This window comes from Artemia franciscana, chromosome 14 (genome assembly GCF_032884065.1).
Source record: "Artemia franciscana chromosome 14, ASM3288406v1, whole genome shotgun sequence".
NCBI lineage: Eukaryota > Metazoa > Arthropoda > Branchiopoda > Anostraca > Artemiidae > Artemia > Artemia franciscana.
In genome coordinates, this window is record NC_088876.1 from 8,720,020 (window position 1) to 8,742,103 (window position 22,084).

The 22,084-nt window shown below is 36.0% G+C and overlaps 1 protein-coding gene across 5 annotated transcripts in view; it reads left to right on the plus strand.

Annotated features, from left to right (window-relative positions):
* The window catches only part of LOC136035278 (uncharacterized), a 270,968-nt gene that overhangs the window by 192,837 nt on the left and 56,047 nt on the right, over nt 1-22,084 (plus strand). For 4 of the 5 annotated variants that reach the window (XM_065716960.1, XM_065716961.1, XM_065716959.1 and 1 more), the window contains exon 3: nt 12,488-12,697. In XM_065716960.1, coding sequence (XP_065573032.1) covers nt 12,488-12,697 — 210 coding nt within the window. The remainder of the gene's footprint in view (nt 1-12,487; nt 12,698-22,084) is intronic. The other variant, XM_065716962.1, reaches the window with a different exon arrangement.

Genomic DNA, 22,084 nt, shown 5'->3' on the forward strand with positions numbered 1-22,084 from the left:
ACTTCCCAATCCTTTTATCCTTCCATAACTCTTGGAATAGATTGCGTGTCTAAAAAACGGTACTTAATACTACGGAACACACCCAAGAAGTGAAGTTAGGTTAATTCTAATGAAATATACCAAAATATGATGAAAATATAATAGTTTAGAAACAAAATCATGGAAACTACGGCAAAGAATTATGGAAAGCAAACCGTGCAGAATGCATTATATTAAATACATAACTTGACATAACCACCTTTATATATTAAATATTTAATACAAATATACCTGCATCGTAGTTTTCGTCACTGAAAACAAGCAAATCATAACCGATTGCAGAGAGGTAAACCAGTTTCTGTCAGATCTTACAGAGCAAAGTTATTGAGTGTGTTTCGTATATTTACACAAGTTCAAATTTTTTTGATTTTATACATATACCATATTTCATGTTTTTCATCGTAATTTGCGTGGCTTCTTCTTGCTAGAGCCTCTAGGTGCCTTTTGCAGAGCTCGGGGGTGTGGGGAACCTGTAATTGGTTCAAGTCTTCTCCAGATTTATGGGTTGTTAGAGCAGAGCTCAAATATTACCATTTTTTTTTTCAAATCTAATGCATTCGACATACGGCTTTCTAGTTAGACAGAATAAGATAAAAGAAATGTTTTTCCCGCTTACCTACCTCTTACATAATTTTCATGCCATTTAACTGTTCTCGAGGGTGTTGTCAGCTTCGTCCAGAGATGCGAGTCTCAAGGCTTGACCTTGAAATGAAGATAAGAGAAGAAATTTAAGCTTAGGGAAAAAATTAACTCCAGCTTTCAGTCAACTTGAGCCTGGTCAATCCTTCTGACACACTATGATGCCAGGAAAAGGTCAAATTAGACAGAAAATTGAACATAAAATATTCGTTGAATGTCGGTTAATGAATGACTTTTGATAGAGGTAAAAAAAAAGTAAGATATCTTGTCGAAGGGTAGAGATCCGTGATTCCCAACGTGGGGCGCAGGCCCCACTGGTGGAGCATAGAAATATTTTGTTGGGTCATGAGCAGTACGTTCATCATTTGGCTGACTATACTTTAGTTCTTTAATTAAAAAAATAAATGTGAATGAGATCACATTCAAATTCATTTAAAGAGCATAAACGATAAATGTTAGAATTGAAAAGACGTCCTATATTTTCTGAAAAGATGGACGACCCGAAAAAAGATTCCAAGCTAAGATTTAACTTTCCTTTAGGTGAACAAAAACATTTTTAATGTAATTAGGGGGGCATTAGGATTTCAGAAATGCCTAGGTGGGACATGGCCCGAAATAGGTCGGGAACGACTGGTCTAGATCTAGAATCTTTGCGAATTTGGAATAAAAATATTAGTGTCTCTTTTTCTGCCTGTTTCACTTGGTAAAGTTTTGCAGGTTCTTTTTTTTAGACTCGATGAGTTTAGAAAATCTTCTGTCGTTTCTTTTTACTTTGAGCAAAAGAAAGAGACTTATTTCTGTTTATTGGAATCGAGGTCATTGGTGCCAATGGTAGAAAAACAACACAAGACGAATCGTCAGAAAACTATGAAAATATTAGCCTAGCAAAGCGAATCGTAGCTTACAATAAACGAAAGTTTAAGAAACACATTTTGAGAAAGAAAAAGACTGTGTATGGATAAAAATCCTCATTTAGAAGTAATTCAGGACTAATAGCTATTATACAGATTTAACTTAATAGCAAAAGTTATTGTGAAATCAGAAGTTTTAGGAATTTTGAAAAAGAGCTTGAAACCCCCACCCGAAATGGCGATGGACCGAACCGGACAATTTGAAATTAAAATTGTCATTTTCGAAACATATAGCTCTAGAATTACAGTCTCCCTTCTTGACCAACAAGAAATGTTGTTTTTTGGAATGGATACCACTGATGTGGGTCTTTTTTATTGTTTTCCATTTATTTCTCAGGGGTGGTTGTTTCGAGAGAATAGTCATGAAACATTGGAAAGGGCTTTTTTCGATAGAAATAACAGTATCTAATGACGTTTAAAGCAAAATAAGAGATTGCGACTTTGTAGTGGTGTTGTCTGCCATTTCGTGCCACAAGAAAGGGTTTATCCAGGATTTTGTTCGAGGAGAGTTATTTTTTGTAGGGGGGTACAACTTTTTTTTCAGATGAAAAATGTATTAACATGGTTTCCAGTTCAAACCTGGGAACCATCTTCCTACCTTGATACGGACTTGGCCACAAGACATTAATTTTCGGGTTTACATCAAACACTGGGGTTGGTTTTTAGCGGAGTAAGTATACGATTTTAGAATTATAAATATATTTTGCAATGCCACAAGCCTCGCTCTTTACTTCCGTAAGAATTTTTTTTTACAAATTATTTCATGTAAGGCAGGATTTTGATCAGACACAGACGCATATATTGATTCCGATGGAAGGGGAAAAATTGCCAAAGATGCATTAATCAGAGCAAGCATATACAAAATACATAAAAAGAATTTGAAGGGTATGATTCAGGGAAATACTTAAAAGGGGCCCTCTGGTGCCTGTTTTTCCGAGGTCTCAAGACTATCATCAAAGTCTTTAGATTTCCTGTATTTTTTTCCGTTTGCCCCAAAATTAATCCAACTTACGTGCCTGATCTGACCACATGAACCTTTTACGACAATTGGCTATTTTGAGCCTTGAAGTCAACCAGTTCCTTGAATTATGTGCGAGATGGAACAATTTTTTAACTCCCAATTACTGGCAAAACCAGCGGGGATTTTGAAATGATCTTACTAGTTTGTTATTAACTGCTGGCAATATCTATTTCAGCGACACCAGTTAATTTTCTACCTCATTAATGGTATTAATTAACAAGATCTTGTTTATTAATGATGACCTTTCCAAATCCCAAGTACGCCGAAGAAGTTTTATTCCATGGAGTGTATGACCCAATTTTTTCCAAACAAGATGACGCAAAAAAAAGTAATATAACATTGTGCTTTGCTACCAGAAGGTCAAATGTACATCTTATGTACTATCTTATTGGGGTGCGTCTGACCAAATCATTGCAAAGAAAATGTAAAGTGAGGTAATAGATCAGGGGCGACCCACTTCAAGCGTAGATGGTGCTTAGCAAAAGTGTGGGGCGAAGCTTTCCATACGTGACTCAAAGAAGTGCGGCGTGGTGCAGCTGTGCCACGCATGTTTGCACTTAAGATGTGCACAATGTGGCGGAGAGGGGTGGCCCTTTGCAATTGGCAAACAGAAATCTTTATTTGAAGAGTAGTTAATGATGGAAAAAAATTGTGACGAGCAGAAATAAAGTCATATGATAAGTCAAACCAAAAACGAACAGAAATTGCGGCAATCAAGGGTGGGGTTACCGCGGCCTTAAACAATGTATGGCATTTGCGCTTGACTGAAAACTACTAGTAGTTAGGACAGTGGGTTTTTATTAACAGCAAAGAAAATTATTAGTAACTGCTGGAAATATCTATTTCAGCGACACTAGTCCATTTTTTATCTTATTAATGGTATTAATTAGCAAGATTTTGTTTATTAATGATGACCTTTCCAAATCCCAAGTACGCCGAAGAAATTTTATTCAATGAAATGTATGACCCAATTATTTTTACCATAAGATGACGCAAAAGTGTGTTTTTTATCAACAGCCAAGAAAAAAAGCTAACAGTGAGAAACTACCACCACCTAAAACCCTGTGAAAGGCTATTGTCACGTGTGGCTTACTGAAAATGACATTTATTTCGATTCTTATATTTTTATTTATCAAAAGAGCAAAAAAAAAAAGAAATTGAAATGCAAACCAAGTCGACAAGAAAAACATTACTGGAGTTAATTGTTATTCAATGTGTTTTGCATTCTTAAAGATAGCAAATACATAGCGACACTTTTTGGTCAAAATTTTTCCATTTGATCCTATATAGTTCAAAAGCGTAGGAAATGGATACCAAAATAATACTTTTGAACAAACATTGTTTTTCTAGCAATCTCATTATAGAATCCCCATGTTTGGACTAATGAATTTAGACTAGGCTTCTTATAAGTATGCTCAGGAGGGAATGGCTCACTCTATTCTTGCAAGAATATTTTTATTGTAACGTTTATTGGACTGGTTACCATGTAAATCTATTTGTGTATATTGATAAGATGTTCATTTATTAATTATGTTTTTTTTTGTTTCTTGCTATGGCAACAAGCTTTTGCTTCCTTGCACTATGGTAGAAAGGGGCTTTGTGGGAATAATATTTTTGTTACGAATCCTCCGCTAAAACATCCCTTGCTGGGTGATTGGCGTGATAGAAATGCAATCCAAGGTTCTTTGCCATGGGGGTTCGAGTACCGATGTCCTCATTATTGGGTTTGGAACCAGGGTTAGTAATGTGATTCTGTAAGCTTAGTCAGAGTCAACCCATTTCCAAATGGGTACCTAGTGAAATCTGGGGAAGGTAAACAGGAAGAGTGCTCATCCCCCCCCATACATCCCCCCCTACTCTTGGCTGAAGGGACAAGAAAGTGGGATTAGCACCAGTAGTAGGGAATATAAAGTCCAGTACCATATCTTTTAGTTTTTTATGTTTTTTACCTTAAAAAAGGGGGTAAAATTTTTCAGAGGCGATTCCATTTTCCAAGCGTTATTATGAAAAAGTTAAACTTTAGCGTGAAGGCCTGGGGTAGAGAGAGATATCCCTTCTTAGATACATTATATTATACGTGATAATATGAATATTATATTGTTATATTTATTATAATATTATATTATTATAGCATGTAAGATTAAAGACGAACATAAAGTAAACCGAATACATTAAAATGTTCCTAGGTGTTACCTAAAGGTTTTAAATTGGTTGTATGTATTCCGCTGTCAGAATAATTTAGAGTCGACCTTATCATATCAAGGATAAATTACAATTTTTGATTGTGTCGAAAATGAAGTTTGTAAAGCTTGTTGTGGATGGATTGCTTTACAATCCTGCAATTACTGAAACTACCTGGGTATAGGCTGTTTACCACAAAGTGAAAAATGTAAAATATTTGCAGATTATCTGTTTTCAATCAACGGTAGGTCATTAGAATTCCTAAACATTATCGCAAAACTTGAAGATTTTTAACTTCGAAACTAAACCGTGGGCTACTGAGAGGGGAAGAGGGACATTTTATTTTCTTGTGGTTAACTATTGAAATATAATCAACTGAATAAAAAAAACAGGGTACTTTCCCCTGTTTCCGTTTAATTCACCTATCACTTGTGTTTTCTGGTCATTTCCCCCCCCCCCCAAATTCAAGCCCAGCCTAAAAAATTGGCTTACTGGTCTCTTTCAAACCCTACGCTCAAATGCTCATCAACATGTTAATAGAGTGTTCTATACCCTCAATGTTATTCCTTCAAGATTGACGCCTCATTTCTAGGGTTTCATGAAATTAACTTTAAAAAGCTCCAATAATGGAATTTTTCAAATAGAAGTACAAAGCCATAATAAAATATAAGATGAAACAAAAAAGTCATATGATAATTTCAACCTAAAACGATTAGAATTTAAACTAAAGTTATTACACTAAAATATAACAGATACTGCTATAGAATCCTTAAACAAGCAAAATTACGAGAAACAAGAGCAAGGCTACACCTTTCCTTTTTTGGGGCCGGGTTTTTTATAACTGCTACTACTACTAAGTATAATCTTCGCAATTCAAGGAATATTATTATTTTATTTACTCCATCGGTGAGGTCTGACTTTAATCCATTAATTACTTGTCATATCGTTTGGAATACCCTACCTGAGTCAGCTCAAGAATGTCACTCGTTTGGTATTTTCAAAAGAATTTAAAGAAATTTTTAATGTCTTGATTTCTTTTTCTTTTTTTTTTTTTTTTTTTATATATAGACGAGAACATGTGACCCTAACCTGAGTTAGAAATGTTTATTGTGAGGAGTGTTAATATTTCTTATGTGAGGAATGTTTAATATTTCTTATGGCTTAGTTTCAACTATATATTTGGAATTTTCTTTAATTTATTTGATAGTCCTATATATATATATATATATATATATATATATATATATATATATATATATATATATATATATATACGTCTGTTGTTGATGTTTCATAACATCAACATTAACACAACAGAGAAATTAATATCATCAAGCTAATCAAGATTGTAAAGAAATGTTGACACTCCCACCCCTTTCTCAAGATTTTCTAAACGGCTTGTGTTTCGTTTGTATTTATTGAAAAGTGTATGTATTAAGGGGTGTGGTTTTTATTTATCAAAACATTCACAAAATAACAACATCACAATAATCAAGATTACTGGACAGATATTGCTTTTTTTTATAATTCTTAGAAAAAAGGACCATCTTATGGACAGATTGTTCAAGAACAGCGAAAGGACTGTTGTCTTTTCGCTTTTGCGTGAAACATATTGTTATTTATGTTATGTATTGTTATAAAATAAGATGTTACTTATTGTTTTTTTTTGTCAGTGCTTTAATTTTTCTTCTTTGTACTCCTCTAAGTGCGTTTATATTTTTCTTTTTCAAAGGGTTTAAACACATTACTATTGTTTTTATTGAAGAACAATTGAAAGTTCTTTAGTTCCTTATATTAGTACCTTGGAGGTCTTGGAAGAAATTCTTGATTTTTTGACGTTGCGGTTACAAAAGACAAACTGTTCAAACGCATCTTGTTTTCAGCAAAGAACAAACTATGCTCTGGCTTTAAAAAGGTTTAGGGGGTGGTAGCACTACTTGTGTTTGTATTCTATTCATTCCGTTCAATTTCTGTTCATTTTGAGTTTGAATTTATTATTAATTTTATTTTCTGTTCGTCTTAGGATTAATTTATTCATCTATTACAGTATCCGTTATCTTTACTTTTTATGTGATTATTTATTTTATTTTTCTTCCTTTTGGGTTTCATTTAATTAATTGAAAGTAATTTCTTTAAGTCTTAGACTTGAATTAATCTGCCATTAGATTTCTACTCGACTCAGGTTTTGATATGGCTTTAATTAGATTTAACTAACATAGTTTTATTATTGGTTAATATTAGCAGCAGGTGCAATTTTTTTGTTTTTTCTTCCGACAAATTAAAATTTTGGATTATAATTTAAGTATTGGGAAGAATTCGAATATTCATTCAGAAATACTTTTTATTGGCATCTGCTTTCTGCAATAAATTTCTAGTAATATTTTGACTGTAGAATTTTGAAAGTCAGAGTCAAACTCTGATTTAGCGTATTATACAAGGGTGTTTCAGATGGGTCATTTTTGAACCATTTGGGAAGCCTTTTCTCAAGTGGCTGCGCATTGAATCCTTCAAAGCATAGCAATTTTCAAAGTTATTTTTTTAAGTGTTTATTCGACGAATTTTCGCTCAGAAAATGGTGCCTTTTCAAATTTATGGCTTTGCTAGCTTATACCATGCATATGTTAACTTCAGTATAGGCTACTGTAATAGTGTCAGCTGTTGCACGTTGGTCACAATGGCAACCAACTAGTAAAGAGCAAACAGTTCCCATTGTAGGTGAAGCTGAATTTCAATGCATATAATTCCGGAAACATATATGCAATAAACAGTTATAATGATTTCAAATATGAAATCAGCATCTCATGAATAGTAATAAAAAAGCGCATTTTCATGGTTAACAATTAAACAACTATGTCTGAGTAGCCATTTAAATTTCGACATATGTTTGTGGACATATTCTTTCTGTCATGACAAACAAGAAATCCGTTCCTAAGAACGCACTGATGCTAATTATGATCTACCTCTCAAATCCATTGCTTGTGATTTAGTAAGGCTTAGTATACAGTTCCTGAATGCAGTTAGTTGTTACACGTTAGCCATATTAAGTAGCAAGTCACTAGTAAAAAGTGAAACCGTTATTCTAGTAGACTGAGCAAAATATAAAAAACACAATTGGAAAAACATATGCTACAAAAAATTATAATGATTCTGGTGATCGTTTCATAATAGGTTACTGCAACTATTAAAATTTCTACACCTACTGCGACTACGACGGTGGGTATTTACGACTGCGGCTAATTGTGACTGCAACTGTGAATACTTGCGACTATGACGAATTGTAACTGTCACTACTTGAGACAGCGATCGCAGCTCCTTGCGACTGCCTTAAAACAAAGACTTTGACTACAAAAACCGTGTCAAGGCCGGGAGGGGGGGGGGTTCTGAACCCCCCCCATAATGTTTGTTCAATTCGTAGAAAACCAAAAAATGTATATAAACAAATTTTTGATGCGTTTTTTATATTTTTTTTAACCCCCCAACAAAAATCCTGGATACGGGCCTGATGACCAATTAGGACTACGACTACTTACACCTCTCACTACTTGCTACTGTAAATACAATTGTAGCCACTACTAATTGTGACTACTTGCGACTGTGACTACTTGTGCTTGTGACCATAGTTACTTGCTACTTTGACTGCGACTTCTTGGTACGATTGCGACTGCAATTACTTGCGATGACGATTCGTTACAATTGCGACCGCAACTACTATCCATTGTGAGCACTGGTAAGTGTGCTTGTGTCTACTTGCGATTGCGACTGTAATGACTTATGCCTGTGACTAAGACTACTTATGATTGTGACTGCCACCATCGCAACTACTTCCGATTGTGACTGTAACTTTTAGGAACTGTGAGCACTTGCAAGTGTAACTGTGACTACAGTCACTTTTGCCTGTGGCTGCGACTACTTGTGACTTCGACTTCGACAACTTACGATCGTGATTGCAACTACTTGCGATTGTGACTACTTGCAGTTACTTGCTACAACAACATTGGCCACTTGTGACTGCAACTGTAAATACTTAGGACTATGACTGCGACAAGTTACAACCGTGACTATAGCTACTTGTGATTGTCACTACTTATAATTAGTTGCGGCTACAACTTTGGCCGCTTACAACTACGACTGTAAGCACTTAGGATTACGACTCTGAATACTTCCAGTTCCTACTGCTTGTGACTCTAATTACGACTACTTCCAAATCGAGTGTAACTACTTGGGACTGTGATTGCTTGCAACTTCTGCTACTACTGTGATTGCGGATGTGAACGCTGCTGCTACTTCTACTACTGCGACTGCTAGTGCTGCTAATACTACAACTACTACTACAACTTTGAAAAAAATAAGTAGAGTTTAAACATTTTCCTGTTGTCAAAATTACACACATATGCAATATGTTAGTAACAGAATGGGGTATTAACTTGAAACTTTCATGGAAATTCAAAGGGGATATAAAACTAAATCGAAAGACATCATGCGTATCCATATTGTCAAAAGGGTGTCTGGGTAGTATCTTAGGAACAGCTAAGTTTGTTACTTTGGATGCTTCAGGGCATGTTTAACCGAATCTAAAGACAACACATGCATCCAAGGTTGCCAAAGAGCGTATTTTAAGAATGTCTAAGGGTATTCAGTTGAAACTATCAGGGTATTTTGAGCTTAAGACACTGTTTGCATCCAGATGGTCAAAAGGACGTATCTGTTATATCTAAAGAACATATACGTGTATTAAGACTTTCATGCCCCGTTGTGGGGAATGTTGAGCTAAATCAAAAGACACTATGCGCATTCTAGGTTGTCAACTGCGTTTTTCTGTGATAGCTCAGAAACACCAAAGGGGATTAATTTGAAACTTTAAAGACATCTAGAGGGGGATTTGGAGGGTTGTAAAATGATAGTGGTCTGAAGGGCTTCAACCCTATGGATGCTCAAAGATCTTGTATTTTCTTTATCGACTTGTTTGAATAATATTCCTCGTACCAGTCCATCCAAAGTTCTATAGTTCAATTATTATCAAAATCTGTTGCAAACTTTTGTCCAATATATAAACAGCAAGCCAAAATCTTGATGCTTAAGTAGAAAAATCGAAATAAGTATCAAAAATATTCTTTCTATTTCGCCTATCTAACACAAAAAACTGAGTCAATCTTCAACAAAAGATTTTTTTTGTTCAAAAAAAGTGAAGAGCTACATCAAACCTAAGACGAGCGGAAATAAAGTCACATAGTAATTCAAATGTAAAATAAAAATAAATACTCTAAGTGGAAAAGTAAAACCAAAAACGAACAGAAGTTGGAATAAATAATCAAGTTAAAACGAACATTTTTAACGTTTTGACTTTTATAAAGGTAATAAGTTAAAAATTGCATACGCAGCAAGGGATAAGTACTATTATATATGTTACCGTGAATGTTCAAAACTGGTGAAATACCAATTTTTCTCCTTGGATTTAATCAGCGTTGCCAGTCAGTTTTTAGTTTAATGCAAGGTTTGATGACGACAGGTTATGTTATATTAGATTTGGTTAGCCTTGGCTTATATTCTATTTCTGATATTTATAGCCCAAATTTAACCTAACCAAAATTAACATAATCTAACCTAACACAACTTTAACTTTTACTATCATAGCTTGCATAAGACTGAAAAAGCTGATTCGCAAAGCTAATTGAATCCAAGCAGAGAAAAAGGAATTTCGGACATTCCCCAGTGAATGTTGACACTAACAAGACTTCGGACATTCACGGTAACATATATAAACTGTCAATCTGAATATCGCTAGGATATCGTTTACTATTTGACTTCATTGTCGCTCGTCTTAGGTTTAACGTAGCTTTTTACTTTTCTTTGAAAAACTTCTTTTGTGGAAAAAGTTTCTTTTTTAACATAAAGGAAACACTTCCATGCTCAATAGTTAAACTATTATGTCTCTGTGTGCAGAAAAATTTAAAATTATACACTTTGGACAGAGATGTGTGAGCTCTAATACGCTTCTGTTGAACAAACAGCGAAAACCTGAACAGGACAATTTTAGATAAGAAAATTTAGATATTAAAATATTGATTAGCCAAAAAGAGAGGCCATTGTGTCAAGATTAAAGAAGAAATTTGTATCATGAGACAGCACTGAAGAAAAAAAAAACGTACCTCTCAAATTCAACAGCTGTGAATTAGCAAGAATTGGTACACATTCATGGAAGGCTGGCAGGTGCTATTCTTTACACTAGTAAAAGTAAATCTCTACCCGCACATAAACATAAAAATAATGATATAAAAAACATTTATGTTGTTTATCCTGATTCCAAACTTGGAGTCAGTAAGTCATGCTTAGTAAAAAAAAGAACAAAAAGAAATATTTTTATTATTTCTTTTATGGGAAATAATAATTATGCTATTTCTTTTATAAGTGAATGCAATCTAATCGGTTAATCTTGAAGTATTGTTTTTCGTCTTTTTCCTTTTTCTTTTCTTTTTTTTTCTTTATGCTCTGCCATGTTGTTGTTTTGATGGTGGGCTAAAATAAACTATCTATCTATCTATTATTAATAATCATAGAATTATATTCCCCTAATTGCACACATCTCAGCGTAAGTGCACAGACGTTTCATTAATGTCTAAGCTACCATTTTCTCAAATATGTAGAAATATTACTGACTAACTCTGAGTAATAGATTTATTGTGCCTTAGAATTGAGGCCTTTAGTTTTCTGTCTCACATGAAACCCCAGTTCTAATGCCATAATATTTAGTATGTTTTTCTTGGGCATTGACATATTCTTATTTATTTTTTTAGAATTTTGGGATATTTTTCTCATTTCATAGATTTATACTTTTCAAATAATGATTATTTGATAGTTTTCTACTTTCTAAATTCTGTCTTCATCCAATGACTTTTTGAATATTAAAAATCTGAAGATGTCTTAAAGTTCTAAATTTATGTAACTGCTTCCTCTACCTTAAGATTTTTGCAGGTTTCCTAGAATTTTCGTGAAAGAAAATTGGGTTTGCCGAAATTTCCCTGAAAATTATCGTTCAAAAACGTAAAAATGTTGACATGGAATGCAATCCGTTATCGCTACAATTCTAGATGTTTCGGTCAACCCAATTTTTCCCGGAGAGATTCGAGGATTTCTCTAAGACTGCTTCGAGAGGCTGAGGAAGGTGTACTAAATGTTTTCAACTAAGGCTAGTTGTATGTACTCGTTTAACTGACCAAATATTAAACAACTATTTTAAGGAAAATGTGATTCAATCCCACTTTCAAGGGCTACAGTGAAAGATAAAAAAAGAGGTATAGGTCACGTTTTACAGTTGAAGGATGATAATTGCTTAAGATTGTACTTCATGACCATGTATATAGGACTAAATGAAAAATGGTCGCTGTACTTCTTGACCATGTATATAGGACTAAATGAAAAATGGTCGCTTCCAAAGGGGGTGGCGAGAGGTCAAAAGAAGAGATTAAAAGCAAATTGGAATACTGAGGGAGGCGTAACGAGTAAAGCTTTTGATAGATCCGGTTTGACGGGAGGGGATGCAGCTCTGAATGTCCTAGGTGGCTTTGTGCTGTAATGTCCATTTGATGTTTAAGCAAGTTTCACTGTCTTAGAAACTCCGTAATGTTTTACCTGTTGTTTTTTTTTTTGTTAGTTGTTAGTAGTTGTTGTAGTTTAAATTAATAAGTTGTTTATATTTCAGGCTTCTTTGGTTGCCCAAGATGACACTCTTTTTAAACAGCTCTTGACCCTTCATTCAGCAATAAATGACCTTAAAGTTCATGCACAGCCCCTTGGGCTTTCAACTCCTAGTTCCAGTGATTCTGATGCTGATGAATCTGAATCTGATCTTAGTGAAGAACATATTTATAGTGAAATTGATGCGTCAAATAGGAGAAGAAGGTATCTACAAGTAAGCTATCCTTCTTCACTTTCGGTTTTGGCTTCTGTTCAAGGCCGTACCCAAGGATAAAGAATTGAAATTTACGACTACCAAATGTCCTATCAATTACCGACAAGCCCCTTCCTTCTCTCAAGACTACAATCCTCCTGAAAAGAAAAGCATTCGAGCAAGCGTTATGAATCTGCCCATGGTCGTATAAAGTGTAACTCATTACTTAAAATTATAAAAATAAAATAACAGCCGAAAATGCGTAATTCATGTGAAAAAGGTCCGCGTCTCTTTTTAAAAAATAAAATTAGAGGCACAAATACTTTATTTTGTTTTTAAGAGGGTGGTTGAGTTAAAAATTAAAAAAAAAGCTGAAAATTTTATTAGTTTGTTAAACAGGTGGAATTATGGTAAAACAGCTGCGATTATGGGGAGGAATATCAAAATCGTAATATACCCTCCTTCCTTCGCCATACGTCCTGTAGTAAGCCTATAAACCCTTGCATATCTTCATTTTTTAAGCTTTTTGTCCAAAAACATCAATGGTGGGGTGTTATTTTGTATCATCATTGTCAAGAAGGTCGACTGCTGATGTCTCTTGAAAGAGGTGGCAGAAGATTTTGGCAAGAATAGACAGAGTTGACTGGTTTTGGGCGCAGTGGTTGCAAGAAAATAGGAAAGAATGTTATTCATAGGAGAAATTTTAATCAAGAACATGCTTGAATTTCTGGGGGAGATGTTCCGGGGGAATAATCCAGGGGCTTTTTTCCATGTGTTTTGACTTCCAGGAAATAATTTCCACGGAAGATGGCATTTCTGGAGTGATTGAGAAACCGATTAGAGATTAAAGTCTTATTCAAATCAAAGAATGCTATGGAAAATTGTTCAGGCCGAATTTTCCACAAGCAATTTTACAGGGAGGGGAAAATCTTAGCGAGGATGGAACTGTCCGGAGGGAATTTGACGGGGGGGGTGCACCTTACGTTGGATGAACTTTCCACAGAGGAATTTTCCGTGTGGGGGAGGAGTATATTTCATAGAAGGTGAACCAGATTTACCGGCATTATTTGGAAAACCAACAGAAATTATTCCATACAGGAAGGGCTACCCCCGTCCTTAATACTTTGCTCTTAACGCTAAAGTTTGACTGTTTGTCCCAATTTCTTAAGAATGTCTACTGGAACATGGGGGCCGTTTAATTAGAACAGGAAGCTTTTTAAAAGTGCTAACTGCTTCAGAATAAAGAGCAAGGTATTGAGGAAGGGGCAGCCCTTCATAACCGGAATAAATCGGCCAAAATTAATATTCAAATTTTGTTTAAATTTCCCATGTATGGTGAGCCAAATTCGAACCTGCATTTGCTGAAAGACATTCAAAAATTAAATAGCAACATAAAAACTTAAGACGAACAGAATTTGTTCTGTGTATTGGGGGGGGGGTCGCTCCTTCCTCAGATCTCACTCTTTACGCGTTAGTTTGACTTTTGTCACAGTTCCTTAAGAACGGCTCCTGAAACACAAGGGCCGTAGAATTTGAAAGAGAAGTAGTTTATAAAAACTGACACTGTAGTATAAACAGTAAGGGTTGAGTAAGGGGCATCCCTACTCATCTAGGCATAATTTATGTTCGTTTTTATTTTCAATGCTGCTCCTTGCTTTCAGTTTTACCCTTTTTAAGTAACTAAAAACCGGTTCTTTTTTGTCCTTCGAGTAAAGAAGAATGTGAATTCCGTCGATTTTTTGCAAAAAAAAAAAAACTTTTGCAATTTATCACAACCGAACATAATTGGTTATTCAACATGGATAGCTGCCTCTCAAGAATTAGTCAATCCGAAATATATCTTCCGCAGTCTGAATTATTTATCAAGAGAAGATCTCAGGTTGAATTATTTTTTAATTATCTCGATGTTTGACATTTTAGGCTATTAGCTCCATGCGGTGTACAATTCTAAGTAATTTGAATTATTTATTCAGTACATCACCTATTCAATCTGCATCAAATCATGTATCTAAAACGGCATCAGAAACTGGAATATTTAATTCCGTTATTCCTCCGAGATCTCTAGATCGCCCGGCCTGATGTAGCCTAAATTCTCTAGGGGAGGCTCAATGGCTTTGAGTTCAAACCATGACGAGGGGTTTGCCTCTGTAAGTTATCTTTAGCCACTAAATGACCAAAATCACTTTTTGTTAGGAAATTTGTATTTTTCGGAGCAAGGAAGGGCTCTGATCCTCCCACCGACACTCTAGGGGTGTCAAGGTTTTGAGTAAAGAAAAGAAAATTAGTCATTTTAAATTGATTGAGTCTCACTTTAGGACATCCTTGGGTATTAAAATGCTTTTTGAGTGTTCGCACATGTCTTTCTCTTACATTTTGGTGTATGGTGTCTTGGTTCACTCTTCCTTACAGTTTTTCTTAGCCACTCTCCCAGCATTACTGTCCATTGGGTGCAACTTGTTATTTTTGGTTTTAAACCCTAATAGAAAATGGCGAAAAAGATGACGAAACAACACCTGAAAACAATTAGGGTAAAAGCTACTCTGACTGTTGAGGTCAAATTTAGTAAATTTTTGAATAATTTTGAAACATAGTAAGTTTCTAAATAAATTTGCCAGAAATATGAAAAAAATGTTAAATGATTTTTGTGGCAAGTTTCATTCACTTAAATAAAGTTTGAACATTTTTTCTGTCTGAATTGATATTTTTTATTCAATGGCTTCAGTTTCAGTCACTTCCACCTCTTCATCAACATTAGTATACCGCGTGAAGCTTTGAAACCTGAAGCTTGGACACAATTGACGAATTTTGTTTTTATTGAAGAATCAATTCTGCAGTCAGTAATTTATAATGACAGTTTTTGTTACAATAATAGGTGTGTTTAAAGCACAAGGATGGATGGTCAGTTTTTGTTCAAAGTGCTGATTTTGCTCACAGTTTGTGTTTTTATGGCACTTGGTATTAACCAAGTGGCATATAACAATCGCCAATTCTGTCGGTCTGTCTGTCGGTCCCGGTTTTGCTACTTTAGGCACTTTCAGGTAAGCTAGGACGATGAAATTTGGTAGGCGTATCAGGGACGGACCAGCTTAAAGTAGAATTAGTCGTTTTCCCAATTTGACCTTCTGGGGGGAGTGGGGGGCCGGTTAATTTGGAAAAAATAGAAAAATTGAAGTATTTTTAACTTACGACGTGTTGATCAGATCTTAATGAAATTTGATCTTTGGAAGGATATCGTGTCTCAGAGCAGTTATTTTAAATCCCGACCGGATCTGGTGACATTGGGGGATATGGGAGGGGGAACCTAAAATCTTGGAAAACACTTAGAGTGGAGGGATCGGGGTGAAACTTGGTGGGAAAAATAAGCACAAATCCTAGATACATGATTGACATTACCGGAACGGATCCGCTCTCTTTGGAGTGGTTGGGGGGGGGGGGGGTAATTCTGAAAAATTGAAAAAAATGAGGTATTTTAACTTACGAACGGGTGTCCGGATCTCAATGAAATTTGATATTTAGAAGGATATGGTGTCTTAGAGCTCTTATTTTAAATCCCGACCAGATCTGGTGACATTGGGGGGGGGAGTTGGGAGGGGGAAACCTAAAACTTGGAAAAAACTTAGAGTGGAGGGATCGGGACGAAACTTGGTGGGAATATTAAGCACAAGTCCTAGATACATGATTGACATAACCGGAACGGATCCGCTCTCTTTGGGGAAGTTGGGGGGGGGGTAATTCTGAAAAATTAGAAAAAATGAGGTATTTTTAACTTACAAACGGGTGATCGGATCTCAATGAAATTTGATATTTAGAAGGATATCGTGTCTCAGAGCTCTTATTTTAAACCTGCCCGGATCTGGTGACATTGGGGGGGGGAGTTGGGAGGGGGAAACCTAAAACTTGGAAAACACTTAGAGTGGAGGGATCGGGATGAAACTTGGTGGGAAAAATAAGCACAAGTCCTAGATACATTATTGACATAACTGGAACGGATCCGCTCTCTTTATGGTAGTTGAGGGAGGGGTCAATTCTGAAAAATTAGAAAAAATGAGGTATTTTTAACTTACGACCGGGTGATCGGATCTCAATGAAATTTGATATTTAGAAGGATATCGTGTCTCAAAGCTCTTATTTTAAATCCTGACTGGATCTGGTGACGTTGGGGGAAGTTTGGGGTGGGGACTCTAAAATCATGGAAAACGCTTAGATTGGAGGGATCGGGATGAAACTTGGTGGGAAAAATAAGAGCAGAAGTCTTACATACGTGATTTACATAATTGGAACGGATCCGCTCTATTAGGGGGGGGGGAGGCTAATTCTGAAAAATAAAAAAATGACGTATTTTTAACTTACGAAGGAGTGATCGGATCTTCATGAAACTTCATGTTTAGAAGTTCCTCGTAAGTCAGATGTCTTATTTTAAATCTCAACCGGATCAAGCGTAATTGGGGGGACCGGAAATCTTAGAAAATACTTAAAGCGATGAGATCAGGATAAAACTGGATGGGAAGAATAGAAACCTGTCTAAGATACGTAACTGACATAACCGGACCGGATCTGCTCTCTTTGGTGGAATTGGGGGGGGGGGGTAATTTTAAAAATTGAGGTATTTGTAACTTACGAAAGGGTAACCAGATGTTAATGAAATTTGATATTTAGAAGGATCTTGTGCTTTAAAGTTCTAATTTTAAATTCCGACCAGATCCTGTGAATTCTTGGAAAATGTGAAAATTGGGATATTTTTATCTTACGAATAGATGATCGGATCTTAATGAAATTTGATTTTTAGAAGGAATTCATGTCTCAGAGCTCCTATTTCAAATCCCAACCAGATCTTTTGACATTGGGGGGAGTTGGAGGTGGAAATCTTGGAAAAACACTTGGAGTGGAGGAATCGGGATGAAGCTTGGTGGATAGTATAAACAAATGACCTTGATACGTGATTGACAGAATCGTACTGGATTCGCTCTCTTTGGGGGAGTTGGGGGGAGGGGTTCAGTGATTTGGCGAGTTTGGTGCTTCTGGACGTGCTAGGACGATTAAAATTGGTAGGCGTGTCAGGGAGCTGCACAATTTGACTTGATAAAGTCGTTTTCCCAGATTCGACCATCTGGGGGGCTAAAGAGAGAGGAAAAATTAGAAAAAATTAGGTATTTATAATTACGAGTGGGTGATCGGATCTTAATGAATTTTGATATTTAGAAGGACATCGTGACCCAGAGCTCTTATTTTAAATCCTGACCGGCATTAAGCCTCTTATTTTCCTTTTTAAATTAATCTATTGATTCATAGAATTTTGTTAGAGCTCATACCATATGATCTCTTGGCTCTTAGCTCTTCTCGCCTCGTCACAAGTGCCATATGAGCTCTTAGCTCTTGTTTTCTAATTGGCGAACTGACACCGCAAACTATTTAGTTCTCCAAACCAATTCTGACTGATTTTTCTAATGGCTCCTCCCAATGTTAAAAAACCACGGAAAAATGGTTCAAACATAGGGAATCAAGATAGCGTATAGTCCAGGTGCCAATTGACAAAATACGCTTATTTTCAGGTCCTCTGTCGTCATGAAACATCTGTTCTATGCAATGTGAAAGTATTTTCTAGGCATATTGAACCTTCTGATTACGATGATACCCAGGAATAATTAGCTCTAAGGATGCTCGACCTTAAAAAGTACATGAAGGTTAGAAAAACCTGAAAAGTTTTCTATACAGTTTTATTTTCAAGTTTGCAATGCCACCTGTTACGTGGCTTCTGCGCGGCATACAATTTTAAGAAGAAAAAGAAATTATTGGGGATGAATAATAAGTTTTTAACTTAGGGCCAAAAATTTGTATTGGAAATGATTATTATATACTCAAAGAACAGGTGTCTCACGGGTTTACCTTAGACTGTTCTAGTTACTCCTTGGCACTGTGCTCCTCTCACGCTTCGAAACTCTTACCTGAAAGCGTAGAAGACTTTATTAGAGACCTCGTCACTATATTGGTTTTAGTCGAAAACTATTCAAGGAGTACAAACAGTTTCAAGTGTTTGCAAATGTTGCCTAACACAGGCTCTTAGTTGAAACAAAGTCTCTTGAAGCAGGGGTTTACAGGATTTCAGAACAGTGGAGTGCCTTGTTTCTGTTCCTGGGTGATCAAACTAACAACATTGACACTGATAGGGTTAGACGGGAGAAGGCAAGGCCGATTTACCGTTTCATGAACAATCCCTACTGCAAAGCATTTCTATATTTTCTGTCTTTCATGCTGAAGAAGATCAATGTGCTCAATCTGGAGTTTCAGAGCAGAGCAGTTCGCGTTCACAGTATTCTGAATAGCACCAGAACTACATTTACCTCGCTATTGATTTGCTTTGTTAAGCCCAGTATGATAGAAAGGGGTGCACGTGAGGAAGTTTTGAAACTCTTCCTGTAGGATCAGACACTTCAGAGTGTAGTTCTTCCTCTAAGCGAATTGAACCTCGGGCCAAAGACTTGGTGTCATTTGTTGCAGTCAATTTTTGCTGAAGGTTGCAGAATTCTGAAAAACTGCAGGTCATATTATGTAAAGCTCTGCAGGCAGATGATCAAGAGTTTTGACAGCGAAGGTGAAACGCTCAAGAGGCTCGAGTTCATTGATCCTGTCGTTGCTTTGAACGGTTCAGTCCGAACACTAGTACCACTCATAGTTCGATTTCTAAATTGGTCGAGGAATGCTGATAGGAAAATAGAAGGAAAAAGAGACATTCTTCACGTGCAGTGGTTAGAATTAGAGTCTAGGACAGACTCTGCGAAAAACAGACTTAGTGACATTTTTGAACCTGATATGTTCTGAAAAAATTTGTGGTTGGTGAAAAATGGTGGGAGAAACTGATGCTTGATGATCTTTGTGAATTTATTTTTGAGATATGCTGTATCTCCCGTTCCTCTGCTGATTGACTCAGAAAGGCAGTTCTCAGTTTTTTCAAACATGAAGACATAGCTTTGGAAAATGCTAAAGACAGAAACTGTTATTATAATGATACATTTATTTTAGCTAAAAGATTTATTTAGCAAAACGACTGTCCCAAAGCAAAGTGGGGTTTTCAGCCATTTTTTGGTAAAAACAACAATTCTAGCCAAAAGAAAGTTCAAAACACTATTGTGTGAAAATTCGGAGATAGTCAATTGATTTAGAATTGTTGAAAAAACTATACGCATATTGAGCCTCGAGTTTCAGAGGTAATAATGCCGTAGGGTAGTGCATTTGCTTTTAAAAGGTTCAGGTAGTCCTAAAAAATAACGGTTAACATAGACATTTATTTTAGCCAAAAAGGCTGTCCCACAGCAAAGCATTGTTTTTGGCTATTTTGTGGTGCAAAACAAAAATGCTAGCCAAAAGAAGTTTAACTTGCTATTATGTACAAATCCTGAAATAACTGATTGATTTAGAATTATTTAAAAACCGTACACAAATTCAGCCTTGAGTTTCAGAGGCAGTAATGTCGTACGGTAGCTCATTCGTTTTAAAAGATACAGGTAATCCCACAAAATAAATGGCTAAGATAGACATTTATTTTAGCCGAAAAGACTGTGCCACAACATACACGGATCTGTAATCTGTCTTCTAACAAAAAGAGTAAAATGTTTTATTTTTGCATATAGGAGCGTTGTAAAACGTGAACTAAAGCGTGAATAATTTTTTCTCCAATAACAACTTCCCCCCTCTGGAACTGGTTACTAAGATGTGCTAGCCATATATTGTGACGCTGGCGTGAAATATGCATAGTCTTGGCTTAAAGAAACCTAATATTCTCATTATAATCTATCAGAAATAACCAAATGCAAAAATGTATCTTTTTCTTGCGGGTGCGTCTATCAGAACAATAGAAACATGACATTTTTATTAAGACCTCTCATAAATACCTCTTAATATGGCTTAAATCTTTCTCTAATAACAACCCACGCCCTGGAAATGGATGCTAGAGTTCCCACCTTTCTTTAATGCATGGTTCTTTTTGCTTACATTTTATCCTTTATAAGCCCTTTTCACGTTTTGTCTTTTCGTTTGATGTGTATTAGTTGTTTTTTCTGTATTTTAACAATGATCATAAATTTGTTTTTATTAATTAATGTTGTATTTACAATAGCCCTCATTCTTTGTATTACCTGTTCCCGGAAAAACTTCAATACGTAGTCATTTACGCAAAGAAATATCTAAAGCCAATGCTCTGTAATATCTCATTAATTGAATAGCTAACTCAACGTGTCTAGATCAATTTAAGAAATTAATAGTGCCGTAACATGCAGATGAGTCTAATAGAGCAAAAATCCATGGCATTGGGGTGGTTGTGCTCTAGTGTGAAAAGGGTCAGAAACATACGAACCATTTAATTGTTATAGTATTCGGGAACAGGGGATTCTCCTTGCGTGCCTTAGGTTACCATTTAGGATTTAACATTCGAATCAAAGTATTATGAATAGTTTGATGGTCCGTATGGCTAGGGCTCATGTCTGGTCAATGGGGAAATCTCTGTCTTATATTCAAATCCTGATATGGACAAAAATCTTTCGATTATAAATTTTCCCTGAAAAAAACATCAGGAAAGGAAATAAAATCCTGAAGAAAAAATTTCTTGGAGTATTATGTAACACGCGTGTGTGCACCGTCATGACGTAAAATCTCACGTATGCACTGCCATTACATCCTTTCCAGTAAATCTATCAAGTCACGTAAGATTACTTCACCTCAAATAAACCTATCATCACGCAAGATTGCGTCACATCCCACGTATACACCTTCATTACGTAATCTCCACGTGTGTGCACCCTCAGTCACAACCGGGGATATCCCGCTTGACTAGTGGACTCTAACAAGTCCTCTTACTCTATATTTTAGAAAACATACCATATTACACAACAACAAAAGTAAACAAACCCTATTACATAGCAACCAGGGTAAACCCTCCCTATTACGTAAAATGCAACTGTATCTCTTAGAAAACACTCCTTACGATGTAGGTGTACTATATCGTTACAGGTGCGCTATAGTATAGCGCAGGTGTGTGTAATAACGTCGTGAGGGGCTAGTAACTTTAGGTTTATCCCCCTACATATCTGCCTGAAAGCAGAGGGCTGTCACTACTGAAATGGCAAGAAAAAGCCGTTAAGTACAGACAAGTCTTACTAGGTGGGATGTCTCTCGTAATCCATTTCCATTAGAATATTTTCTCCCAATAAGATACTGTACGAATGATGAGACAACTGTTGCCCTTTTGAAATCACTTCTTGCAGGCGCAAGCTGACAACTGTTGTCTGACTCGTTCAAGTCTGCAAGAAGTGACTTGAACAAACAGGACAGTTGTTTACCGACAGGTGAAGATTCGAAGCAGGTTGTTGTTTTTCCTTCTCCGTCTGTCATGACCTACACCAATCGGAAGAAAAGTAG